General features: G+C 43.5%; 1 protein-coding gene across 3 annotated transcripts in view; it reads left to right on the top strand.

Annotated features, from left to right (window-relative positions):
- The window catches only part of LOC132881548 (rho-associated protein kinase 2-like), a 240,113-nt gene that overhangs the window by 154,146 nt on the left and 66,747 nt on the right, over positions 1-19,220 (top strand). For all 3 annotated transcript variants that reach the window (XM_060914115.1, XM_060914116.1, XM_060914117.1), the window contains exons 18-20: positions 16,828-16,988; positions 17,830-18,014; positions 18,554-18,623. In XM_060914115.1, coding sequence (XP_060770098.1) covers positions 16,828-16,988; positions 17,830-18,014; positions 18,554-18,623 — 416 coding nt within the window. The remainder of the gene's footprint in view (positions 1-16,827; positions 16,989-17,829; positions 18,015-18,553; positions 18,624-19,220) is intronic.

Genomic DNA, 19,220 nt, shown 5'->3' on the forward strand with positions numbered 1-19,220 from the left:
TAAAATGTGATATACATAACATTTTATTTGCATTTTTCATTTTACTAACACAAAACATTCAAACATGGCACAAAGGGGGCCTGAGCTGGGGGAGAAAGGAAAGCATAGTGAATAAAAGAAAGGGGGGCAATTTTTTTATATTTAACTGCACAGTCAAGATATCGTTCATTAGCATAATATACCTCATAGTAACCTAACTTCTTTTAACTTTAATAAAAACTGCCCTTACCTCTAACAACAATTTCCCTTAGTTCTCTAGGCAAGTGAGCTGCCATATGTCTGTAAAGTCATCACTACTGCCCTCAAGTATGGCACTCAGCCTTTCCATTGGTAAAACCTTCAAAATTTATTTGTACCACTGTTACTGTAGTTTTTTTTCACAAATCCAGTTAAATAAAATGTATTTCCTAGCAAGAAAGAGAAGTTTGTTCACCAACTTAGATCCCCAATACAGTTTTTAGTTGGCAATCCTACCAGAAACTGGCCTGTTTGTGTTTTAGAATTGCACGAATCTCTTTCAATATACGGTATAAGACCAGAATTTAGATATTTTAGGACAATTCCAAAAGCAGTGTTTTATATATATATATATATATATATATATATATATATATATATATATATATATGTGTGTGTGTGTGTGTGTGTGTGTGTGTGTATATATATATATATATATATATATATATATATATATACATACACACACACACACACACACACACACACACATATATATATATATATATATATATATATATATATATATATATATAATGTGTAAATGTGTGTGTGTGTGTGTGTGTATATATATATATATATATATATATATATATATATATATATATATGTGTGTGTGTGTGTGTGTATATATGTGTGTGTGTGTATATATATATATATATATATATATAAACATACAGAGCTGTGGTCAGAAGTTTACATACAGTGACATGAATGCCATCTTGGATGTGAATGTCATGGCAATATTTGGGTTTTCAGTAATTTCTTTGAACTCTTCTTTTTCTGTGGCAGAATGATTGTACAGCATACATCTTTAATTAAAAAAATGAGAAGTCGTTGCACAAGTTTTAATTTTCTTTGGGTTTTCTGAAATCAACACAGGGTAAAATTATACATACAGGGTCAAAAATGTACATGCACACACTTAGCTTATTAATTCAGAGGTGCTGTAACTTCCAAAATGTCTCTTATCTTGCCAAGGCCGAGGTCTCTTAACTTCCTGTTAGTGATCATGATTGACTACAGCTGGTAGCTTCTCTGTGCCTTCTTAAAAAGGGTTTGTTTACAGCACTCATTGGAATGACCAACACACAGTAAAATGGGAAAGTCCAAGGAGCTCAGTGCAGATCTGAGAAAGAGGATCACAGATATACACAACTCCAGAATGTCTCTTGGAGCCATTTCTAAACAACTCCAAATTCCAAGATCAGTTCAAACAGTTGTATTCAAGTTATTGTGAGGTGTAGTCATTTTGCCAAGCCACTTTGCTTCAAGAAAACCCAAATTGTCACCCTCAGCTGAAAGGAAATTGGTTTAGATGGTCAGGAACAACCTAGGAACCACCATGGCACAGCCCTGCCATGAACTGGAAGCTGATGGATTACTGTCTACAGTTCAGATCACCATGGAGTAAGAGGCTACTATCCAAGAAATAACCCCCTGCTCTAAAATTGACACCTTCAAGCTTAATTAAAGTTTGAAGCTGACCACACGGACAAAGAAAAAAGCCTTCTGGAAAATAGTTGTATGGTCAGATGAGACAAAGATTGAGTTGTTTGGCCACAATGACCACCAGAGAGACACTGTACTAACTGATGGTGGTGGTAGGCTCATCATGCTCTGGGGCTGTTTTGCTGCCAGTGGAACTGGTTCATTGCACAAAGTGGATGGAATAATGAAGAAGGAGGACTACCTCAGAATTATTCAGCATAAACCATCAGAAACTTGAACATGACTTGGGACTTGGGAGTTACAACAGGACAATGAACCCAAACACGCATCAGAGCTGGTTGTGGAGGATAAAGCAGGCTAACATGAAGCTTAAAACAAGTCCTGACTTCGACCCTATTGAAAATATATGGCTTATTTATAATCATGCTTATAAGTAGAGTCCATGCCAAGAAAAAAAAAATTTAATTGAACTCTACCAATTCTACCATGAAGAGTCATGAAATATTTAACCAGAATTCTGCCAGAAGCTTGTTCATGGTCAACAAAAATATTTGGTCAAGGTGAATCTTGCGAAGAGACATTTTACCCAAAATGAAGTTTGCTGTATGTATATTTTTGCCCATATATGTATAATTTTGACCTTATGTTGCTTTCAGAAAACCCAAAGAAAATTAAAACTTGTGCACCAAATTCTAGTGTTTATTTCTTTTAAAATTAAAGATGTATACATTTTTCCCCAAGCCTTTTTGCTATAAAAAGACTGGAGGGCCTCCTCCCATCTTTTAAAAAAACTTCTCAACATTATGTCCTGTATAGCGGCATGGTGGTGCAGTGGTTAGCACTGTTGCCTCATAGCAAGAAGGTCCTGGGTTTGAGCCCAGTGGCCAGCAAGGGCCTTTCTGTGTGGAGTTTGCATGTTCTGTCTGTGTGGGTTTCCCCCACAGATATGCAGGTTAGGTAAATTGGTTGCTCTAAATTGACCGTAGGTGTGAATGGTTGTTTGTCGCTTGCCTGTGACCCTGTAGAATAGGATAAGCAGCTACAGATAATGGATGGATGTCCTGTATATTGTTGCAAAGTATTGTAGAAATGTGAGATGAAGCCTTTAGCCAAAGTGAACTTGTTTATAAAGCTGTCAAGTGGCCCCGACAAGGCTGTATCCTGTGGTAAAGATTTGGCATTTGAATTGACAATATGTGGGACCTGGAGATATGAAAAAAAGGTCTTTCAGTGAAAGACCAAAGCTCTGTTGAGCTTGTATAAAAGCCATGAAAACATTATCATTAAACAAGGCTTTTACTGCCCTTACTCCTTGTACATCCCAAGCACAGAACTTGATACCAAGAATGAAGGCCCTATTGTTCAGAAGAGGTGTTAAATATGAGAAAGAGCTCCTTATTCCTGTATATGAATTCACATCTTTTTATAGATTTGTGGAGAATGGGGTTATCCCTCACCTTGGCAAACAATTTTTTTTTTTTGTCTGTGAGTTCTCCTAATAGTCCACTGGGGCACATCCCCATGATTCCAGCAGGTCCTCTCTTCCTTCCAAATAACAGTGGACCCATTCGTGAATGAGTCTTCCATGACAGGCCCAATTATAATGCCTAATATTGGAAAATGCTTGGCCTGCTTTATCTTTAGGTAGCTGTATGGTTTTCATACTGACTGTTTTTCCTCCTGCCAAATAATCTTTGAAAAGTCGTTTTCAATTTCCTTTGCTGTTTTCTTGGAGATGTAGATAGGCAACATCTGTATGGGGTAGAGCAGTCAAGGTATCACATTCATTTTTAGTAAATTTATCCTACCCATCCATGAAATTGGCAAATCTTTCCAATTGGTGAGATCATTTTTAATGTTTTTGTGTATTCTCTGAAGATTAAGGCTCAGTGAGCTTGTGACATTCAGAGTTATACTAATTCCCAGATATGAGATTCCTGAGTCAGCCCATGTGAATAGAAAGTTAGCCAAGTTTGGTAAATGTTCACCGTACTCAGTTGGCATAGCCAATGATTTACCAACATTAATTTATAACCTGAGAGAGGTGCAAAGGCTTGAATAGTTGCCATTAATGCTGGTATAGATTTCTCCAGATTAGTGATAAACAGCAATATATCATCTGCATATAATGCAACTTGGGCGGCACGGTGGTGTAGTGGTTAGTGCTGTCGCCTCACAGCAAGAAGGTCCTGGGTTCGAGCCCCGGGGCCGGCGAGGGCCTTTCTGTGTGGAGTTTGCATGTTGTCCGCGTGGGTTTCCTCCGGGTGCTCCGGTTTCCCCCAAAGACATGCAGGTTAGGTTAACTGGTGACTCTAAAGTGAGTGTGAATGGTTGTCTGTGTGTCAGCCCTGTGATGACCTGGCGACTTGTCCAGGGTGTACCCCGCCTTTTGCCTGTAGTCAGCTGGGATAGGCTCCAGCTTGCCTGCGACCCTGTAGAAGGATAAAGCGGCTAGAGATAATGAGATGAGATGAGATAATGCAACTTTATATGTATTATTTGTTATTTTAAATCCTGTTATACTGCTATGGTTTCTGATGGCTTCTGCCAATGGCTCAATAGCCAGAGCAAAGATAGGCAGGGATATAGGATCCTCTTGACGAGTGGATTTCCTCAGCAAAAATTTGGATGACTATGCCATTTACTAGTATGCTGGCTCTGGGTGAATAGTATATCAGCTTAATAAGATTAATAAAACGCTAACCCAGGCCAAATTTTTCCATAACTGTAAACAAGTAAGGCCACTCAACATGATCAAACACCTTTTCTGCATCAAGAGAAATAATAAGCCCTTGCGTTAATATTTGTATGTTGCATAATATGAAGTAACTTTCTCATGTTAGTAGAAGAGGCTCTATTTTTAATGAAGTGTATTTGGGACAGATTCATTAAAAGTGGCAGATCGTCCTCAGGTCTTTAGATAAATTTTTTCTATCTACATTTATTAGGCTGATTGGATGATATGAATTGCATTTGTCCAGGGGTTTATCTTTCTTTAAAATTAATGAAATATTTGCTGAGTATAAGGAACAGGGAAGGGATTCTTTCTCTACTGAGTGCAAGTACATATTTAGAAGAGGGGCTTTAAATGAGTCTTGAAATATTTTATAGAATTCTGGGCCATATCCATCCAGACCAGGACCACAATACTTTATATGTGCAATACCTCACTCCATAATGTGTAACACAACACATACACCTCAGACTGTGCACCTTTCCCCCCTTCCTCTCTCTCTCTCTCTCTCTCTCTCTCTCTCCACGCTGTTTGCACTGTTATTGGAGATGCTTTAATCTCATTGTACATGTGTATACTGACAATAAAGGTATTCTATTCTATTCTATTTTATTTTCCATTTGGTAGAGACGTTATTACATTTGTGCATTTGTAACCTCCTTGATGGTTATTGGTCTTCCTAGGAAAGCCCTATCTGTCTCAGAAAGTGATGGAAGGCTGAGATTTTTTTAAAATTACAAAATAGCATGCTGAGCTGTTGTAAGCTCTGAGGTATAGAGGTTCTTATGAAATTTCTTCATTATCTCTGCCAGCATTTTAGTCTCATAAAGATTTTTACCAGCTTCATCTCACAATGATGAAATAGCATTTGTTTCATGTCTGCCAGCTGCCAGGCATGCTAGCAATTGCCCTGGTTTGTCCCCCCTTTCAAATAGTCTATGTTTAGCATAGAGAATACTTGCTTCTGCTTTTTGTGACAAAAGTTAGTTAAGAGCTGTGTGGGTGGCTTCTGCCTTCCTGACCACATGTGCAGAAGAGTTGTTTTTTATTTGTTTGTCAAAGTCACTTAGCTGCTTTTCTAACTTGATTTGTTCCTTTCAGCCCTCCCTTTTTCTGACTGTACCGTAGGAAATAATAACTCCTTTCAGATAAGGTTTAAAGGTTTCCCAGAGTGTTGACAGGTTGGTGACTTTGTTAATATTAGGTGAAAAGAAAAGCTCCATCTGATCTTTCAAAAATGTCATGAATGAAGGGTGTTTTAGTAGCAAGGGATTTAGACACCAGTGACATGAAGCGGTGTGAGGGGAGGGTGGGGAGATTACAATACAAGTATCTGCATGGTCCGACAATAATCACGTGCCTATCTTACATACCTCCACTCTGTCCAGAACAGTCCTAGGCTACGTTTACATTAGACCGTATCTGTCTCGTTTTCTTCACGGATGCACTGTCCGTTTACATTAAACCGCCTGGAAACGCCGGGAAACGGGAATCCGCCAGCGTCCATGTATTCAATCCAGATCGTGTCAGCTCCGGTGCTGTGTAAACATTCAGAATACGCGGATACGCTGTGCTGAGCTCTAGCTGGCGTCTCATTGGACAACATCACTGTGACATCCACCTTCCTGATTCGCTGGCGTTGGTCATGTGACGCGACTGCTGAAAAACGGCGCGGACTTCCGCCTTGTATCACCTTTCATTAAAGAGTATAAAAGTAAGAAAATACTGAAAATACTGATGCAAATACTGCCCATTGTGTAGTTATGATTGTCTTTAGGCTTGCCATCCTTCCACTTGCAAGTGGTAAGTGATATGCACTGAGAGCACACACACAGCGGCTCAGTCCCGAATCACAGCTTGTTCACTTCACTTGCGTGCTCTGTGAGCTGCGCAGGGCCGGAGTGCGCACCCTCCAGAGGGCACTCGCTGTTCAGGGCGGAGTGATTTGGAGTGCAGGATGTCTGCGGAGCCGAGCGTATCCGTGTATTGGTATTGCTGTGTGCACGCAAATCGTGTATTGGCGTTGCTGTGTGCACGCTAATCGTTTTAAAAACATTAATCTGATGATCCGCTCATACGGTCTAATGTAAACATGGGCCTAGAAGTAAAAAAGTAGTCTATCCTCAAGAAGTTACAGTGTAGATGGGAGAAGAATGTGTAGTCCTTTTCTATAGGGTTGATGACTCTCTGTGTATCAAATAACTGTAGGTTAGATCAGAGGCCCTTAGTGGCTTCCCTCATTTTGGAATGCAAAGACCTAGCTGGGGATCTTTGGTCTACCTCAGGATCCATAGTGCAGTTAAAATCTCCAGCCAGTATGCTATATGTAGAGGATATTAAAGAAATTTCAGCCAGCAACTTTGAATAAAATTTTCCTTGATACACATTTGGGGCATAGGCACAGCCAATCATGATATGTTCCCCATATAGGAATCCTGAGATAAGAACCTAACATTCTTATTGATCTTTTATACACTTTTCTAGAGTGAAGGGCATGTTCTTATTTAGCAATATAGCCACACCTCTCTTATTAGTTGAAAATGATGAGTAGTAAACTTGGCCAACCCACTCTCTCCTAAGTTTTTCATGCTCCTTATCAATAAGATGGGTTTCCTGTAATAAAGCTATACTAACTTTTTCCTTCTTGAGCCAGGATAATAACTTTTATGCTTAATAGCATGGTTAACTCCTTTAACAGTGAGAGATATATACTTAGTTGTACCCATTACACTTCACAAATACATGAAAAATTCCAAGTATACTGTATAAAGAATGTATAAAACTGCATCTGACCAATACAGTGAAAAGGAAATGAGAGAGAAGAGGAAGAAGAAGAAAAAAGTTTGGGAGGGGGGTGTCTCTCAGATGTGTCTTTATCTTCAAAGTAGACCACAAACAGTGGAAGTACTAAGGACATGTACTCACAGGAAATATTGAACTCAAACAAAGGTATCACAATCAAAAGAAAAAGAACAGTCCACATGAGAATGCAAAATACCGGGTTCCTTGGCACTAAGGGGAAGTAACACAAGTTGTGAGCACACATAAAAGGTTCATGTCCATTCTCCATTTTGCGCCACTGTTGTAACACTCACTCACTCACTCACTCACTCACTCCCTACTCAAACCACTGGAACATTGTGGCAACTTATGTGCCACCAGTTACATAAACGTGTTCAGTTTATTTACTCACAGGTCTCCACATCCATTGCATTTACAACAACTGAAGCTTTGGCTGCTGAATCAAATGAAAAATCCTTGTTGTGGGTGAAGAGTAGGGTCACTGGGTACTGCATTCTGAACCTGATGTTTTTGACAATAAGCTTCTGGCAGACTCCGTTGAAGGTCCTCCACTGCTGGATGGCATTTTGTGGGATGTCCTGCCGATAGTGACCGTAGGTCCTTTGCATTCCAGTTTATGTTTCACAATCAGCATCAATATCTTCATTTTATCTGCAGGGTAGTGAAGCCTTCAGGTATACCTAATATGGGGTGGCTGAGACTACTGTGACACCTATCCAGCCTTATCCTACCTTTTGTGGTTTCCAAGTTAAGAAGTTTGAGTAGCCAGGTTTCAAAAAAGGACAGTACATTCTTCTCTTTGATCCCCTCCTTCACACCAAAAACCCCAATGTTATCTCTGTGAGCTCTCACCTCCTGATCGTCCACCTGATTAGTAATTGCAGCTAGCTTGGTTTCCATTTCTGTAAGCCTAGCCTCCAGCTCAGCTATGATGTCTTCGGCATTAGAAATGTGGGTTTCAGCTTCTTCTAGGCATTGTGATACATTTTCTATCTTTGCTGTAATAATATCAAGCTTGTTGGAGAATATAGACAGCTTCTCCTCCATTATTACTGATACCCTCATGGTAATTTAATTTGCTAGAATGGCTAAGTCTACATGTGGTCTTTGATTAGTCTCCACTGGCTCGAAATCTTTAATGGAATATTCATAGTTAGCTTGTCGGTGAACATTTCTCTGAGACCTCTGTTTTTTGGTGCTGTCCATTGTTTTCTCTTTACTAGTCATGGCTGCAACTAACTTTTCCTCTATCCCATGAAAAAATTATTTCAGATACCGGTATATCTTTAAAAGGTAAATTTTCATATGGTTTGGTCAGGAATTATCACCGGAACCCCAGTGTGTATATTATAATAAGAATGGGCCCAAAGACAGAACCAATTGGAACACCTTGCTTAACAAGACAAACAGACAATTTATGTTGTTGAAGTGAGATGAACTGCTTCTTGTCTTTAAGATAAGAGGTGAACCAGGTGAGAGCTGTACCAGTAATGCTAATAGCTGAGAGACAGGAAAGAAGGATATGATGACATATCGTGTCAAATGGAAGCTAAGATCAAGGTTAAGAAAGTCTGAGTCTGTAGAGGTGAAGATCATTAACAACTTTAAGAAGCGCTGTCTCAGTACTATGTAATGGTTGAAAACTGGACTGAAATGATTCAGAAATATTGTTTAAGTCAAGATAAGACTGCAGCTGAGAAGCGACAACCCTCTCAAGATGTTTTGCAGTAAAAGGTAGGTTAGAAATGGGCCTATAGTTACTGAAGTTATTTGGACTGAGGCAGGGTTTTTTGAGATTTGGTCAGCCAGATGATAATTTTAGCTCTTCTGGAATGACCCCAGAGGTAAGAGAACAGTTTATAAAAAGTGTAAGGGTATGGATAACAGAAGTCATGCAATTTTTATGGAGAGAATAGGATCAGGTTGACAGAAGGAGGAATTAGAATTCTTAATAAGTGCAGACACATCAGCTAAAATAATAGGGGTAAAGCTGGACAATGGGTTAGGTAGGTGTTCTAGAAGAAAGTTATGAGAAGTGTTTAAGACAGAGAAAGTGGAACATGTTGTAAATTAATTCATTTTTATTCATGAAGTGTTTATGAATGGAATTGTAAAGGTCATTAGACCCAGAAAGCACAGTGGCAGGTGCATGCATGAGTCTATTAACTATGGCAAAAAGTGTCTTAGGCCTACATTAGTGGTATGTATTAAAGAAAAAATATAGGTTAAGCAAGCAGCATTAAAAGTGTTTCCGTACAGCATCATATGGTCTAAATGCATTTGAGAGTGAACAGAAAAGCCAGTTTTCTTATACAGACTCCCAAGTTGACGACCAGCAGCTTTCATGGCTCAATGTTCAGGAGTGAACCAAGGCAGGAATGACAGGATGGCACACACCAAGCTTTAATAGGGGCAAAAGCATCAAGAACTTCAGAAACAGAGAAGTTGTTGAGAGACAAGATCTGACCAGGGCAGGAAAGTTGAAAGCAGCAAAAAAAGGAGATAGGGTCAATAGATTTTAAATTTTGGTATAACACAGTGACTCTGTTGGCTAATTCAGAAGGAGGGATACTAAGACTGAAATCAATCAGGTTGTGATCTGAAATGCCACCTTCAGCCCCACAGCATTGAAACATCAACAGAACTGGAATAACATACATGTCTATCAAAGTGTATCAGGAAAGTTACATGTTGCTTAAGATTAAAGCATGGCACTAAGGATAGAAATTCATTAGTAGTGGAAGAGTTTACATTGACTTGTATGTTAAAGTCACCAAGCAACACATCAGTATGTACAGAGTAAGCTAAAATGAGCAGTTCACTGAGATCAGAAAAGAAAGTAGCCTGGGCTTTCGGAGGACAATAAACTAAAATAATAAGTAATGAAGGTGATCCTACAACTCTGAAAGCCAGATATTCAAAGGATTCTACACCATAAAATTCAATAGGCACAGGTTTAATGCAATCGCTGTAGACAACTGCTAGTCCATCACCCTGGCTTTTCAGCCACACCTTCGCCTGATATCCGTAGCCAAGTAGAATAAGTAGGTTCAGCTGCAGGAAGTCATTGGGTATCTGCCAAATTTCTGTAACAATAGCATGCTCAGGTTTTTATCAGTAATTAAATCCTTGAGAAATGTAGACTTTCCGATGAGAGAGCGATAGTTCAAACATGCAGAAATGTCTCTTAAATTAGCAAGGTTTCCTGACTTCATGGTAGAGTTCGTCCTTCACTAAAAAGTTCAAAGAAGCAAAGTGTTAGGGTTTTGCTGGGATTCGAACCTGAGATAATCCAGCAAACCCCCACTAGGCCACCAGGGGGATGACTCAAATGCAGAGGCGTGAGGTGGAAGTAGAAAAAGTATCAAACAACAGTTTATTTACACTATGTACAATATTTACAATCCAATGTAAAAACAAAAAAAGAAAATCCAAAAGCTCAGAAGATAACAAAAATAAAAATATCCAAAGGTGCAAAGTCCAAAAACAAAAGGAAAGGCAAAATGCTGAACGCTCAGAAGATCCAAAAACACAGTAAATACTTAGGTCCAAAAGAAAAGCAAAGTGCAAAACAAAGAACACGGTACAGAGGAAACTGGAGATAAACATAACAGCTCAAAGACTCCGTGACAAGAGGACTGAACTCAGGGGGTATAAATACACAAACTAAATTGAACACAGGTGAAGATAATCAGGACTAAACAGGCAATTAACACAAACACAAAACACAGGAACAGTGGTGGCCTCTAGAGGCCAAAATAAACATGACATGAAAAGGAAATAACAGCGGCCTCTAGAGGCCAAAACAGTCCTAGTCCTAACAGGACCCCCCCCCTCTAGGAGCATCTCCTGACGTTCCCAGGGCGATCCGGATGGGCCGAATGGAAGTCCCGACACAGTTCTTTATCTAGGACATCCTGAGCAGGAACCCAGCAGCGCTCCTCAGGACCATAGCCCTCCCAGTCCACCAGATATTGCAACCTGCCGCGGACCCGGCGGGAGTCAAGCAGGCGATGCACAGTGAACACAGTCTGACCCTGGAAGATGCGGGGGGGTGGGGGGTTCCTAGGGGCAGGGGCATACGTAGACGTCAGTACGGGCCGCAACAGGGAAACATGGAAAGTGGGGTTGATCCTCAGAGTCCGGGGCAACTGGAACCGGTAGGAGACAGGGTTCACCCTGCGCACCACCTTGAAGGGGCCAATGTAGCGAGGAGCAAGCTTGAGGTTCTCCACCCGCAGTGGAAGGTCCTTAGTGGACAGCCAAACCCACTGCCCAGGGCGGAAAGCGTGTGCAGGTCTTCTATGGCGGTTGGCCTGAGTCTGGTTGGTTCTCGAGGTCTGTATGAGGATCTTCCTGACCTTGCTCCAGGTCTTGCGACACCGTCTCACATATTGGTTGACCGAGGGCACCCCCACGTCCTCCTCCTGGTCCGGGAACAGAGGTGGCTGGAACCCGAATTGGCACTGGAATGGCGACAGCTTGGTGGCCGATGACTGCAGGGTGTTGTGGGCGTACTCTGCCCATGGCAGCCAGGTGCTCCACGATGTCGGGTTATCCATAGCCAGGCCTCGCAGGGTGGTTTCCAGGTCCTGGTTGAGCCTCTCCGTCTGACCATTGGACTGTGGGTGAAACCCAGAGGAGAGGCTGGCAGTGGCTCCGATGACCTTGCAGAACCCGTGCCACACTCGGGAGGAGAACTGGGGCCCTCGGTCTGAGACGATGTCCTGTGGAAGACCAAAGACTCGGAAGACATGATTAAACATAAGTTTCGCTGTTTCAAGAGCAGAGGGGAGTTTGCACAGTGGTATGAAGCAGCATGCCTTGGAGAATCTGTCAACTATGACCAAAATGACCGTGTTACCTTGTGACTCAGGGAGACCCGTGATGAAGTCGACTGCCACATGGGACCAGGGACGCCGGGGAATGGTCAGAGGATGCAGGAGACCCTGGGGACGCTGTCGTGGGTTCTTGGTTCTGGTGCAAACCTCACAGGACAGGACAAATGACCTTACTTCCTTCTCCATGTTAGGCCACCAGAACCGTCTTTTCAGGAAGTCCAGGGTCCTCCGAGCTCCCGGGTGGGCGGTGAGAGGGGAAGAGTGACCCCACTGGAGAACCTTGGCCCGGGCTTGATGTGGGACGTACAAGAGGCCCGGTGGCCCCGTCCCAGGACCGGGGTCCTGGCGTTGGGCTCGTCGGACAGCCTCCTCAATACCCCAGCGGACAGGGGCCACAATCCGGGACACAGGGATAATAGGCCCGACTTCATTCTCCCTGTTAGTGGCAGAGAACAGCCTGGACAGTGCATCAGGTTTGGTGTTCTTGGAGCCGGGGCAGTACGAGAGGGTGAAGTCAAACCGACTGAAAAACAGGGCCCACCTAGCCTGTCGAGGGTTCAGTCTCTTGGCTTGCTGGAGGTACTCCAGGTTCTTGTGGTCAGTCCAAACCAGGAATGGATGTTGCGCTCCCTCCAGCCAGTGCCTCCACTCCTCAAGGGCCAGTTTGACCGCTAGCAGTTCTCGATCCCCCACATCAAACCGGGACTCCGCAGGACTCAGGCGGTGGGAGAAGTAAGCGCAGGGGTGCAGCTTTCCTTCCGAACGTTGAGAGAGCACCGCGCCGACACCACTGTCCGAGGCGTCCACCTCCACGATGAATGGTTGGGAGGTGTCCGGGAGGACCAGAATGGGTGCCATGCAGAAGCGGTCCTTGAGGTCTTTGAACGCCTTTTCCGCCTGAGGAGACCAGACATAAGATCCACCTGTCCCTTTGGTGAGGTCCGACATGGGTGCTGCTACAGAACTGAAGTTCCTGATGAACTTGCGGTAGAAGTTAGCGAATCCTAAGAACCGCTGAACCTCCTTAACGGACTTGGGAGTAGGCCAGTCCCGGACGGCCAGGGTCTTGGCAGGGTCCATTTGGAGTTGGTCTGTCCATACAATAAATCCCAGAAAGGAGACCTCGGGAACATGAAATTCGCATTTCTGGGCCTTGGCGAACAGATTGTTCTGTAGCAGCCTCTGGAGAACCTGGCGGACATGGTGGCGGTGCTCCTGCACAGTCTTGGAAAAGATAAGGATGTCGTCGAGGTAGACAAAAACATACAGGTTAATCATGTCCCTTAAGACGTCGTTGATTAGGGCCTGAAAAACAGCTGGTGCGTTGGTGAGTCCGAAGGGAATCACCTGGTATTCGTAGTGCCCAGACGGGGTGTTAAAGGCAGTCTTCCACTCGTCTCCCTGTCGGATACGGATGAGGTGGTATGCGTTCCGTAGGTCCAACTTGGTGAAGACTGTGGCACCTTGGAGCAGGTCGAAAGCAGTGGACATCAGCGGAAGGGGATATCGGTTGCGCACAGTGATCTTGTTCAGGCCCCTGTAGTCAATACATGGTCGGAGCCCCCCATCCTTCTTGCCGACAAAGAAGAAGCCGGCACCAGCAGGTGAGGTGGAGGGTCGAATGAACCCAGAGACCAGGGCGTCTTTGAGGTATTCCTCCATGGCCTTGCGTTCTGGCTGAGAGAGGGAAAACAGTCTGCCACGAGGAGGGGTAGTCCCAGGGAGCAAGTCGATGGCACAGTCGTAGGCCTGGTGCGGAGGAAGAACGGCGGCCCTGCTCTTGCTGAAGACCTCCTTGAGATCCCAGTACTCTGTGGGAACTTGAGATAACTCGGTGAGATCAGGAGGCTCGGCAGGGGACACAGGAGAGCTAGAGAGCAGACAAGAGGCATGGCATGCAGGGCCCCATTCCACAACCTGGCTAATTACCCAGTCTATGCGAGGGTTGTGGCGAGTAAGCCAAGGAAGGCCTAGAATAACTGGGAACTCAGGTGAAGGAATCAGGTGCAGTGATATTTCTTCCTTGTGACCTTGAGACTGGAGGAAGACTGGAGAAGTAACTTGGGTGACTCTTCCATCACCTAACACTTGGCCATCGAGGGCAGACACAGACAGTGGGACTTCAAGAGGTGCAGTCAGAATATTGATGCTTTGGGCGAAGTGAATATCCATAAAGTTCCCAGCCGCCCCTGAGTCTAACAAGGCTTGACAAGAATGGACAGACTCACCCCAGGATATGGAGACCGGGATGTAGATTCCTTGGCCAGGGAGTCCGGGAGAGAGGGTAGGCCCCGTCACAACCCTCCCTTGGCTGGACGGGGCGGTCCTTTTCCCAAGAGTTCGGGACATGATGCTCGGAAGTGACCAGGCTTGCCACAGTAGATGCAGCACTTGTCCCTCCTTCTGCGCTCCCTCTCAGGTGCGGAGAGGCGAGTACGACCCACTTGCATGGGTTCTGGACAGTCACTGAAGGAGGTAGACGGTCTCCAGGTAGAGGTAGGGAGGCTGGGGGGGCTCAAGGCTTGGTGGCGTTCTCTCATCCTGTTGTCCAGACGAATAGCATGTGAGATGAGGGTTTCGAGGTCACTTGGGCATCCAATAGAGGCCAGACCGTCCTTGATGGGGTCAGACAGACCATGGTGGAAGGCTGACACCAGGGCAGTCTCGTTCCATCCACTTACTGCTGCGAGCGTCCGGAACGAGATGGCGTAATCTGCGACGCTTCCTCCTTGCCGGATGGACATGAGCTTTCGGGCTGCGTCGGTACTGATGTCCGCCTGATCGAAGACCCGAAGCATCTCTTCAGAAAACAGCTGGAAATCAAGGCACTCAGGTCCCTGTCTTTGCCAGATAGCAGTAGCCCAGGCTCGCGCCTTACCAGCTAATAAGGTGATCACAAAGGCAATCTTGCGGCGATCCGTAGTGTAGGTGGTAGGCTGAAGCTCAAAGGTGAGTTGACACTGGGTAAGGAACTCTCGGCACTCACTGTGCTTGCCATCATACCTCTGTGGTGCAGGAAGGCTGGGTTCGCGAGGTGAAGAAGGCAGCATGGCAGGAGGCACTGGAGCAGGAGCGGGAGCTGGATCAGGATGAGGAGATGCAGGCAGAGATGTCAGCTGTGCCAGGGTTTTCCCAATTTGCTGAAGCAGTTCTTCGTGGCGAGCAAGGGCCTCACGTTGGCTGGTGAGCGTACGTCCATGAGCGTCCATGGTCGCTCCGAAGCGTGTCAAAGCTGCCATAATTCCCTGAAGGTTGGCCGGGTAGACAGTTGAAGCAGCCTCTGCTGAGTCGGTCATGTCGGAGTCTTTCTGTTAGGGTTTTGCTGGGATTCGAACCTGATTCGTTGGTGTGATAATCCAGCAAACCCCCACTAGGCCACCAGGGGGATGACTCAAACGCAGAGGCATGAGGCGGAAGTAGAAAAAGTATCAAACAACAGTTTATTTACACTATGTACAATATTTACAATCCGATGAAAAAACAAAAAAAGAAAATCCAAAAGCTCAGAAGATAACAAAACTAAAAATATCCAAAGGTGCAAAGTCCAAAAACAAAAGGAAACGCAAAATGCTGAACGCTCAGAAGATCCAAAAACACAGTAAATACTTAGGTCCAAAAGAAAAGCAAAGTGCAAAACAAAGAACACGGTACAGAGGAAACTGGAGATAAACATAACAGCTCAAAGACTCCGTGACAAGAGGACTGAACTCAGGGGGTATAAATACACAAACTAAATTGAACACAGGTGAAGTTAATCAGGACTAAACAGGCAATTAACACAAACACAAAACACAGGAACAGTGGCGGCCTCTAGAGGCCAAAATAAACATGACACGAAAAGGAAATAACAGCGGTCTCTAGAGGCCAAAACAGTCCTAGTCCTAACACAAAGTTCCCTCTACGAGTGTTCACTCCATGGGAGGGAGATGATCTTCCAGATAGTTGCTTTGCCAGTCAATGACTCCATATCGAGGGAATCCCAAAAGCATTTAATACAAATTGCAGTACATACAGTTGTGCTCTTTTCTGTGAACCATCCAATCCAAGTTGTAACTACTGTGGATGCTAAAAGATACAACACAGTTGACTGAAAAGTACCAGCTCTCTTTATATTAGCCAGTTAGAAATATTTCACGTGTGGTGTGAATATGTAGCTGGTGCCAGATTTCACAGTATTTTACCTCAGAAAGGTTAAACAGAAACTGAAAATTGATCAATAAACAATTAACTGGTTAGATGTCATGTTTGTGCACATGATTGAAATCTCATCTCATCTCATTATCTCTAGCCGCTTTATCCTTCTACAGGGTCGCAGGCAAGCTGGAGCCTATCCCAGCTGACTACGGGCGAAAGGTACACCCTGGACAAGTCGCCAGGTCATCACAGCGTTGGCACATAGACACAGACAACCATTCACACCCACATTCACGCCTACGGTCAATTTAGAGTCACCAGTTAACCTAACCTGCATGTCTTTGGACTGTGGGGGAAACCGGAGCACCCGGAGGAAACCCACGCGGACACGGGGAGAACATGCAAACTCCACACAGAAAGGCCCTCGCCGGCCCTGGGGCTCGAACCCAAGACCTTCTTGCTGTGAGGCGACAGCGCTAACCACTACACCACCGTGCCGCCCCATGATTGAAATCCTTGATTAAATGTTTCAATAGAGCAGTAAGTGTGCAGCATGATGGCTGTTGGTGCTTTTTTAATGGTGAGAGTGTGTGTGTGTGTGTGTGTGTGTGTGTGTGTGTGTGTCAGACATGGAGCGTAAGCTTCAGGATGAGCGTTCAGCTAAGCAGCAGCTGGAGAGTAAGCTGATGCAACTGGAGAAACATAACTCAGCCCTGGATTGTGATTATAAGCTGGCACAGAATGAGCTCCAAGAGCTGCGCTCACACAAGAACAAGCTCACGGAGGAGGTCTGTCTGTCTGTCTGTCTGTCTGTCTGTCTGTCACATGTCTGTAATCAGATTATTTCCAGTGCCCTTATAGGGGTGGTGTACTTACAGTGATACCACAGTGATACAGTGGCTGGTCATGATGGATGTAAGGGCTAAAACTAATATATATCAATAGCTTGACAATGAAAATATTTATGTTGAACAATGCATTATAAGTTGCAAAAAAAAAAAAAATCACAAAACTTTCCGTTCTGTCATCAGTCCTTTTGTGTAATTTGTGTTTTGTTTGGACAATGTGTGCTTAGTCTATTTACTGTGCATTTTCTGAGGGAAAATTATGAGAACCCACCTTATATACATTCATTACGCCCGAAGATGTTTTGTCTTCTCAGTAAAACGCTCTGAAAAAAATCAGCCCCAATGGAGACCAAATCTAGAAGGTGTTTCATTGTATAATCACCTGACATGACTGTCACTGACTACATGAATAAGCTACAATCTGGGCTAGAAAGAAATCAGCTTCACTTCTTCATACCATTCTACATCATCCCATTCTGGTCCTGTTGTGGTTGGTTCCACAAAAATTCCCAGTCATCCCTCTAAAGATATTTTTAAGAGCAAATAATCTGATATGAATACCAAGAATGAAAGATTGTATTTTATAGTCATTTTGTCTTACTTATGCTTACTTAGATTTTGGCTATGACTTGGTTAGATGAGTTTTGTTGGTAACATCATTTTAATGCAAGGGGATAGAAGAATCACTGTCAGTTGATATACTGTGTAGTATCTCAAACTTATCAAATAGTCAACAGAGCCTTAATAAGTTGTTCATGCACTTGTGTGTCTCTCAATGCAGGTGGATTTGCTGACTGTAAGAGTAGAGCAGGAAATGCAGCGGCGGAATCTGTCCCAAGCTGATCTGAAGGCTCAGAGGCATGAAGTCAGCATGCTACGCTCTTCTGAGAAACAACTCAAACAAGAACTCAACCACCTGTTGGAGCTCAAACTCAGCATGGAGAAACAAAACCAGGAACTACGCAGGTGTGCGTGTGTGTGTGCGTGCGCGCGCGTAAGAAAATAAATAAATAAATAAATAAATAATAAAAAAAAGCATGATCACTTCAAACCAAACAGGGGAATGTAAAATAATCTCCAGTAGACTTGCCAGTGTGGTCTCTGACACTATATGATGCTCTTTAAAAATAGACAAAGGGACACCATAAAGCTAAACCTATTTGGAGCTGCCATCTTGAACTCACTTCAGCACATGGTGCATCATCACCATCATCACTCCATGCAACAGTCAGCCATGGATAGGTGTGAAGACAGAATTGTTTTAAGTGATTAAATGATAATATAGTATTATAGTAATATAATGTGTTTTTTAATACAAGCTTATGAATTTTGCTTACTGAGCAAGGTAGCTGAGTGAAGATTTAAACACAAATTTGTAGCTACAAGCTTCTCTTACTTATTAGACCAGTTTAAAACTAAGGAAGTAAAGTTCAGATAAACATTTATTGGCCAAAAAATAAAGGCTGCTAGCAAGAGTTTAAAAGCCTTTGTCCTTGTCCAATCAGGGAGAGAGAAGTTGCTGATGCACATCTGAAGGAGTTAAAGGACCAGCTGGAGGCGGAACAGTATTTCACAGTATGTTTGGCATGTTTTGTGTCCTCTCCATGTTCTAATGCTTTTATTTAGAATTAGTCTGAATGACAAAGTGCTTCCAGAATGCTAGCATTCTAAGGGTGCATTTACCGTATAGATGCAGTTTTTACACTGTTTGAACTGAACCCTAATACGTTTTCCTCTATGGTGCGGTACACAGTAATCACATACCAAAATAACTGATTTGAGACCAAGAACAGAGCAACATGGTCTCTATCCTTTTCTCTAGTGTGCTTTGAGTGAGAAAGTGATTTCTACAACTATAGTACCAGCTCACTGTAGAGTGAGAAAGTGATTAGATCCTATACCAACCCAAATAGAAGAAGTGAACCAAACATGCCATGTGTTTTGGATATCGTCATGTTACAGAGAAACCATTAAGTGTTCTGTCCTGAAGACATCCTCTGTCAGAAAGTATACAATTATAGCTTTACCTCTGACTGTTACAAAGCACTGACACCAGAGATTCCTTCCAAAAATGCTTAATAAACATATCCTTGTATGGTGCGTCCTCCATGCAAGTTTGTGTGTGAGCTGTTACTATAGAAATGATAACTCATTAGAACAAGTGCATTAATA

The sequence above is a fragment of the Neoarius graeffei genome, chromosome 2 (genome assembly GCF_027579695.1).
Source record: "Neoarius graeffei isolate fNeoGra1 chromosome 2, fNeoGra1.pri, whole genome shotgun sequence".
Classification (NCBI taxonomy): Eukaryota; Metazoa; Chordata; class Actinopteri; order Siluriformes; family Ariidae; genus Neoarius; species Neoarius graeffei.